At 41.7% G+C, this 8,789-nt stretch overlaps 1 protein-coding gene across 1 annotated transcript in view; it reads right to left on the bottom strand.

Moving 5' to 3' along the window:
* Positions 1-1,464: 1,464 nt before the first annotated feature.
* LOC125304353 (potassium/sodium hyperpolarization-activated cyclic nucleotide-gated channel 1) overlaps positions 1,465-8,789 on the bottom strand; it is a 60,573-nt gene continuing 53,248 nt past the window's right edge. Inside the window, 1 exon segment of the mRNA XM_048258542.1 lies at positions 1,465-7,597. Coding sequence (XP_048114499.1) covers positions 6,531-7,597 — 1,067 coding nt within the window. The 3' untranslated portion in view covers positions 1,465-6,530.

Here is an 8,789-nt window from a genome sequence, read left to right as displayed (position 1 = left end):
TTATGTAGTTGTCTATTTTAATGTATGTATTTGAATGGACAAATAAACAACCACAACCAAAACTGGCATATCAAGTAGATGTGTGTAGAAGTTTACTATTCTTCTGGCAGCCCTGCGTAAACAGAAAACGCATCGCTGGGCATAACTATGAATCTTTAAATAGGTAAAGCTACTCATTGTTGTCCAGATAGTGATAGGCCAGAAGCATTTACTTAACGAGACAATCTCACCAAACACATGCTGAAATATTAATTTGCTGTGTCTACGATTACAGTCATTTAAATGCCATAATAATACCTAATTGAGAGCAGTGTTCCGTTGATAATGAAATGACAGAGTGACTCACGTAAGCCCTTTAAGCCTGTCTTTCACCTTTCACCTTGTAACCAGACCCTGGTCATGCAACATGGTCAGCGCATCTGACTCTTTTATCAGAGTTAAATGACCCTGACTGAGGCCGTAACGGCCTCCTGAGGTCCACTTCAAAAGGCCTTGGGTCATGCAGCAAGCCTAAGTGATAACACACACACAAGGTAATGCTCCACCCATCTCATACCCTGGGGCTCCTTAAAAATGCATGGGCTCATCACTGAAGCCATATCTCCCATCCGATCTGGTGCCGAGGTGGCCCCTGTCCATCCCTGTGAGTGATGAGCAGGTTGTTATGAATAACAACATGCACCTCCAAAAGGGTCCAGCGGATGGGCACGGCTCTCCTGCTCCCTTCCCCCTGCAATGGAAATGGATGTGGGGGCTGGAGGGATCCGTCTTCATGTATGAATTCTTCATGACGGATAACTGGAGGTGAAGGTAATGAATGGAAATCCTTTGCACCCGCGAGGGTCGATTTTTCATAACCTGGGAACGAACTGCTGACGTTCCCCCTCTGCTCTCCTCCTCCTCCCCCCCTCCCTCTACATCATCTGTCATTCTCATGTCTCTCACTTGCTTTCCATCATCCCTCCATCTTCACATGCTGTACAGTGAAAAGGAAGGGAGCAATCACCCTTTGCTCTTGTGCCAGATCTTCTGAGAAATGGCCTCCAATAGTGTCTGTAAATCCCGCCCCTGCTCTAGACGCTGCCCCGACTCTGCTTTATATCAGCTTTTATGCTGTCCTGTCCTGTCCTGTCCTGTCCTGTCGGACACAACCAGTATATTCTGCCTCAGTGCTGCCAATATATATGTGTAGCTGTTGCACACACACAGCCAGGGCATCCTGAAAAGTTTGATCTCTATCCATGCACCGTATTTCATTATAATGATTTGCTCTATATCTCCTTTTTGATCAATGTTGTCTCAACTTGTGAGTAAAATAGGAGATGGAAAGTGCCACACTGATCAAATCTTTATGATCAAATTCAGTGCTACGCTGTTCATTATATGCTGATGTTTTATCCAGATATTGCATGAGGAGTGTGCTCTGTGTTTGAACCTCAACAAACACACAAATAGGCTCAGCAGTAAATTACAATATTTCTTTATTTTTTTCTCTATATTTTAAAGGTTTATTATTTACAAACAGAAAAAAATAAAACAAAATCAAAATAATTTCTGACAAACACCGTTTGTCTGCATATAGATTGTAAGAAAGTATACATTTTTTTATCTTTCCTTATTCTGAATCAAGTAACCAACTAATTGTTCATTTATCCAAGCCTTGGTTAACGTAAAAGGAGCACAATGATAATGTCAGTAGAGTTTAAGAAGAGCTTGTGGCTTGTAATAGCATGTCTCTCTTTTTTGCGCGCTCTCTCTCTGTTACACAAAACATAGCATCCGTAAACATTTCAAATAAATTTAATTCACCTGCAAATGCAGAGGTTGTAAACCCAAGTGTCAGTTTCCTCTTTCTACTCTGATCTTTATTATATTTGCATCACTGAAAAAAGAAACAGCAAAAGTAAAAGTAAAAAAAAAAAAATGAAACATATAAATATATGTGCTGGTTTCTTGAATGCTTCCATGTTTGACTGTTTTATTTGTTTTTATTTAGCTAAGTTTGTTTCTTGGCCTATAATGCCCTGTCCCAAAGTGCTAGCTAGAGGTGGAATAGTGGATAAAAGCACATGATTAGGAAGCAATCCCCCGTGAAGGCTAGTATCAAAAACAGCAGATACCAACAGTACTGCAATCCAACTCAAGCTGTATACTAGTCCCTATACACTATGGCATAGCAAGGTTAAACGCTCATTGTTGAAATTAAATATGGGCCCCCCCTTTCGAAGTACCACAAAACTGTGGGAGGGTCAGAAACTAGCTCATTCTTCTTCTTAATTAGCCTATCAACTTAAACTATAAACGCAGAGTCGTTTATTGAATCTCTGCCTCTTTTTAAGTCAGAAAGTGCAATTCAAAATGAATAAAGTTACTCAGAATGTTTTGCTTTGGCCAGTTTTCATTCCACATAACAATATATCCAACCAAACATCAGTAGCTGCAACAAAAGGTATGACAGTGCTCCAGAAGGACACAGCCTGTATGCGCACACAGACTTTAGACTTCAGTGTAGAAGCTGTACTTACTATGTCCTACACTACATCTCTCTCTCTTTCTCTGTCTCTCTCTCTGTCTTTTTTACTAATTAGGAAACAACAGATTGCTCTGTCGACCATGATTCCTAGAGTGTTTCTAAGGTTGTGTTTACAAGTATTCACTTACTCTAACACATTTGGCCAGCTTGTTTGCATGCCACCATCCTTTCAAAACATTGATCTATGATCATATGACCATATATCATCTTTATATGTGTGTGTGCAGGCACACAGCTCACAGACAACAAAAAAAGGATGAAACATGGCTATAGTTTAGGCACAAATACTTAAGAATGTCCTCTTGTGAAAATTCAATGCTTCTGATACACACAAATAATGCCTAGGTACTGTAGACAGACAACAAAATCATAATTTCACAATACATTTAACTTCAACATTTTAAATAGTTTCTCTTTTGAGTATTTGTGACAATGCATGCTTTTATGATGTGGGTGGATGTCTGTATTGATACAATATTGACACAAGTGGGTACTGTACTGTATTTTGCTTAACTGATTTTTTTCTGTATCCCTTGAAACTCTGAGCTGGTCTGGTTTAGTGTTGATACGCTTGACACAGAGACACAGAGGCAAAAAGTATCAGTTTGATGTCAATCCACTGCAAACAAGCATTTAGCTGTATAAGGCCACACTGCAATGCAGTCATATTGACAGTCCACACTGATTTCACATGATGCACAACCTGCCATGATGGACCTAAAATATACATCATAATTTGGTGTTGAATTTGCAGGGGCTTACTCACTTTTCAGATTCTATGAACAGTATTTAATAACCAGCTCAGAGGTCAGCTGGCCATCAGCAATCTCTTTACTGAGGGCACGCGTGTGCTTGTGTTTGTGTGAGTGTGTCGCGTTTCCACACCATATCAGCTCAGAATCTCAAGACCCAGACAGGATGAAATCACACACTCACACACACACATATGGACAAGAGACAGAAACCTTAATGCAAACCAGCTGTGCCTTTCAGCTCCTGAGATAACCTCCATTGGAAATTAGCTTTTTTTCACCATTTTTCTGCTAATCATGTATAATATCATCGACTTACGAATTCTTGCAATTGCGATTACCTTTCTTGCAATTGACAAAGGGAATCTAAAATGAAAGCTCGTTGATGATGCAGCTTCAGCTAAACATGCTGCAATACAGTAATACCCAGTAGAGATGTTACAGTCCATACACTCAGCAGTGCCTCTGCTCCTGCAATATGTTAACGCTTTATATTGTGCGGCAAAGCAATATAGTGGAAACAAGCATAGCAAATCCAGTTAGATATAGAACCATCTTATATATTTCTGATCCTGGGACATAGACAGTGGATCCTGTTCACACGTACACATAAAGCAGTCATAAACAAACGAGTCACTGATAAAAGCAGTAATTGGAAAAGGAGAGTAGAAAAAGACATTTAAAGGCAAGTGACAGTCACATGAGAAAAATATACAAGGAATACAAAACATACAAGGAATTCCACGGCCTCCTTCCTGGGACAGGCATTTTAGTACAGATAGGGCTATACGCTAAAGCATTACACTAAGTGTCCCAATCAGAAAACAAACAAATGAAGAAAATACAAATAAGATCAAGACACAAACAATAAACATACAAACAAATTCAAACACTTACAGTTTGGTGATTTAGGTTCAGCTGAAATGTCGGGTATTACTGTATTGCTCAATGTCACTCATCACTGTCATTCTATATGAAGGAAGCATGTTGTGATTTTTTTTCTGACATATTGAAATACTGGACAAAAGTAAAATAATTAAACAAATTCAAAGTACAACAAAAATGACAACAAGAATGTGGTGTCAAATTAGGAAGCTAGGTAGGTGATGGGATGCATGTGGGTTTAAAGTATGTTAAAGGAGTGTTTTTCATGAGTGTAAGATATGTATGCTATAACCAGGATATGTTTAACACAATTTGAACAAAATGTATGTTTAATATTAATGTTGAAGAAAAGGTCTATCTCCAATTAATCTATTTCCAAAGAGACGTCATTCCATACCAGTCTGAACAGACCGACAAGGGTGACTCATCAGATTGAGGAGGGCATTTCGAGGCTGCCAAAGCGAGTCAAGGTGTCCAAGCATGTGAAGCAATTTAAGAGGGGCACAACTGCCTCAGGGTTTTGCAGACAGGAAGCTGTTATGTTTCACTTTGAGAGGTGTTATCTTCTCAGTGTCAAGTGGCATTCTAAATTGCATTAAGGTTTGCTCATCTCTGATGTTTTTTTTTTTGTTGTATTTTTATCTTATAACCTTTTCAGTTAATATGCATATATAGATGATATCCGGGTTCCTGATAGAAGTAAGACATTGCCATGATTGAGAATGCACCACACATTATTTTGTAAATACTAGATCTACAAAACTATTTACAACACAGATATAGTTTATCTTTATATCACAGTCTATTGCATAATGGTGATACTCTTTAGTTTATAAATATTATAAATGTACACATAGTCATTAAGCAACATTACGTAATGTCCATCACTGCCAGAACTCAGGAATAAAAATACAAACAAGAACAAGAGAAATAAACAGAAACAATAAACAGCATCATCCACTCTCCATCCTCCTTGCACACGTCTTCATTGGGACGCAGAAAAAAGCAGCAAAATTCATCCGATTCCCTTTGGACCCATAACACTGCCACGGTCTGAACACACCTCTCACACCACAGAAAATATTGCAAATGTCATCACAAGCACCTGTGTTCCTCTCCATTTAGCCTACAACATTATTGCCCAGAGTTCCTCAAATCTGTGTTTAGTGACAGGTGTACTGTACTTTAAAGTGATATTCAAGTGCTTTTCCACTTCATCTCTGCCTGCAGCATCTGTGGCATACTGTCAATTCCAGTCAAGTTCTATAGACATGAATGTCAATGTCTCTCTATTCAGAAAGACAGAAATCCTGCGACTTGAACCATAATGACAATGCAAGCTAAGGTAAATGAGGGGGTCATCAAATACTGACAGTGACTAACTTGTTTCAAAACCGAAATCCTTACATTTGAATAGCACAAGCTATGGGACTGAAACAGGCTTGAGGGAATCTCTTACGTAGTAAAGTTTGTTCACTTCAAGAACACTACAAAATATAATTGTGTTTCTCCTCTCTCACACTAAGGTCTCCTAGCATCCATGTATGATCCAGTGCCCTTCATTAGCATTATTCCAAAACACCTAGTCAATACACAAGGTGGTCTACACAAATATACTGTATTTATGGAATCTACACTCTGATTTGCTCATATTTATGGTATAGCAACACTCTTCACTTATGTGGGGTTTTCAAGTCACAGGGTTTCTGTCCTTTATAGAATGAGGACTAGATTTTTACTGGTAAATGTCAGAATGCTTTCAGTGGAGGAGATTGGTTCAAAATGTACCCACAAATTGTAACTATGACTTTAAATATGTGTGCTTTTTGACGATTTCCATGTTTGCTTGTGTTCATTTTTTAAATTTGCTGTTGTTTCCACAGTGATGGCAAAGCCACAGAAAATAAGGACTTATTTTGTCATCTTCTCTCAGATTAAAAAAATGATAATTAAAAAGTCATTGTCAGAATTCATGTTGCATTCCAGTTACAAAAACAAAAGACAAACAAAATCAAAAATAAAAAAGGAAATATTCTCCTTATGTATGTGTTCATATATTTCAGAAAGGAAGACTCATGTTTATACTAGTTTTTAAATAGTCAATGCCAAATATTCTAGTTGGATGTACACATATATATATTCGCTTAATATACATTCTTAAGTTGAAGGGGAGATGTGTCTAAAATATAATACAAGGGCAGTCTGTACATAGGGTGTCTATGAGGTTTTCCTTTTTTTAAAAGTTTGGAGAAAAAAAAAAAGAAAAAATTCTCAAGTCTGGTATTCTTTTTTATATATCTTCATAAAAATGAATCAAAACATATTTAAAAAAAGAGGAAAAAGAGGAAATGAAAGTTGGATCATAAATTTGACGTAAACCGCAAATTCTTGTCTTGTTCTGTCTCTGTGCTGCTTAAGACTGCCGATTCTCTTCTTGAGCCTGTGGAATCCCTGTGCTGAGCAGCAGGGGGCGCTGTGCGCACCGGCGGCAGTGCTCCAGACGACATCTGGCGGAACAGGCTGACCCGCTGGGGCACGGTGCTGCGGATGCCCCCCTGCAGGGCCGAGCCCGGAGCCTGGGGCCCTGCGGCCGAGCCCGCCTGAGGGGGCAGCGCTGCCATGGACTCGCCTAAGGCGGGAGGAGGCACGGGCCGCGTCACCAACGTGGTGTCATGTGGCAGGGAGGGCTGGGAGGCGGAGAGGTGGCGCACGTCTCGGCTCAGGCTGCCCGACTGCAGGGCCTGAGTGCTCTTGTGGACGTCGCCGCGCTGGGGGGAGGGCACCTGCGCTTGTGATGGCTGCTGCTGGGACTGCTGGGGTGGTGGCTGTTGTGGCGGTGGCTGTGGTTGTTGTTGCTGTTGTGATGACGTGGAGGGCGATGGCTGTGCGGGATGCTGCTGCGGCTGCTGGGTGGACAGGGGCTGCTGGATGAGGGAGAGCTGCGAAGCGGTGGGCGAGCCGTACTGGAAGGTCCGGCCGGCCAACGGGGTATGCACGGGAGGGCTGCACACGGCCGCCGTGAAGGAGCACGGCGACATGAGCGCCCCCTGCTGCTGCAGTGGCGTCTGTGGGTTGGGAGAAGCCGAGTTCAGGTTGCCGATGGAGACGCTAGGCGCCGGGAAGATGCCTTGTATGGAGGCGGCCATGAGACGCGCGGTGGGGGCGATGGTGGCCGAGGCGCTGTAGGTCATGGGAGCAGACTGCTGCAGCGCGGCAGCGTAGGGCGGCTGCGCTGGAGAGTTAATGATGGAGTTTCCAGACATCGGTGTTGAGTTCACTCCCGTGACTGACTGCTTGCGGTCCACCATCATCACCATCTCCCGGTCCTGACGGATAATCTGCTTCAAGAGCTCGTTCTCCTGGGTGTTGAAGACGCCGGCGTTCAGATCCTTCTGGAACTTCTGGAGCAGGAGCGAGTTCTTCTTCCCTGTGAGGGAGCAATGGATAGAGGCATGACTTCTGCCCTGAGGCATGGCTTGGCTGCACAGACAGGACACCAGAGAGGGTAAGGAATGTCTGTTGCTATGGTGTGTTCCACAATGAGAGAGGGATGAACATGACTATGGAAGATACACAGTCAATACTGTAACAGACAGTACAGACAACACGACACGTGCTCAGTAAATCTAAGGGAAAACTGTGTCAATACATACCCACCAAGACTTTCAATGGTCTTACAATGTCTTCATGGAAAATGATCAGTTCAGCACCAAGTTTACCATTTTCATCTAATTTCCTTGTCCTCTACACACCAAAGACCACAACACAGAGAATTACCTCAAGACAAACTTCACATGATGACACTACTATGGAGACTACAAAAAGACCAACTAGAACCACATGTCTACTGACTTTTATCAGTCAACTAGAGTTGTAGGTTCTGGATCAACTGCTAATAAAAAATGAGTAGCGTTACACGATCAGGATCATTTGCTAATTAAAATGATGTTAAACAGCTACTTGCTGCCTACTGGACAGCTCGAGGCATTAACTTTACAAATTTAGATGAATAGCTCTCGACATGTACAGCATAGGAACAGTTAGTATGACCAAACACCTAACTGTCCAGCTGGGCAGTGTTCACAGAAAAGAACACCTGCATAGAATATAAAAGAGCAGCTCTTGACTCAGCTCTTAGAAATCAATGAAACGCTTACTGGACTATTATTAGGGTTCTTTTTCTAACCCCCCCTATGACGATGAGCGATATAGGGTTGGAATGGGGCGCTGAAAGTTCTGGCAAACAAATGACTACTTGCGCAAAAAGCATAAAATTGCTCTCATCCTGTCACGGGAGATGCTATCTCAGCACTAGCATGACGTTATTCTGAGATCAGCTAATCTTGTTTTAGTCGGCAGTGTTCACAGAGGTCGTGACTAAAGGCAGAATCAAGCCAAAGATGAGCATTTATCAGCAGGCATTCTGCAAGGCTTACAAAGCACCTCACTGGCATCTATAATTAACTAAACGTCTGAGACGTTATGTTAAAATTGTCCCATTTGTCCTCACTGGTGGGGAAAACAGTGACGCTTCGATTGATTTGGGAATTGCTCTGCAGATGGCTGACCTTTTGTTGACGGTTGAGCTGAAACATTTCTGTTGAAGGAAATGACTGAGT

Source organism: Alosa alosa, chromosome 12 (assembly GCF_017589495.1).
Source record: "Alosa alosa isolate M-15738 ecotype Scorff River chromosome 12, AALO_Geno_1.1, whole genome shotgun sequence".
In the NCBI taxonomy this organism is placed as follows: domain Eukaryota; kingdom Metazoa; phylum Chordata; class Actinopteri; order Clupeiformes; family Clupeidae; genus Alosa; species Alosa alosa.
The sequence above is the reverse complement of the archived record's forward strand: the minus strand, read 5'-3'. Positions and strand labels throughout refer to the sequence as shown.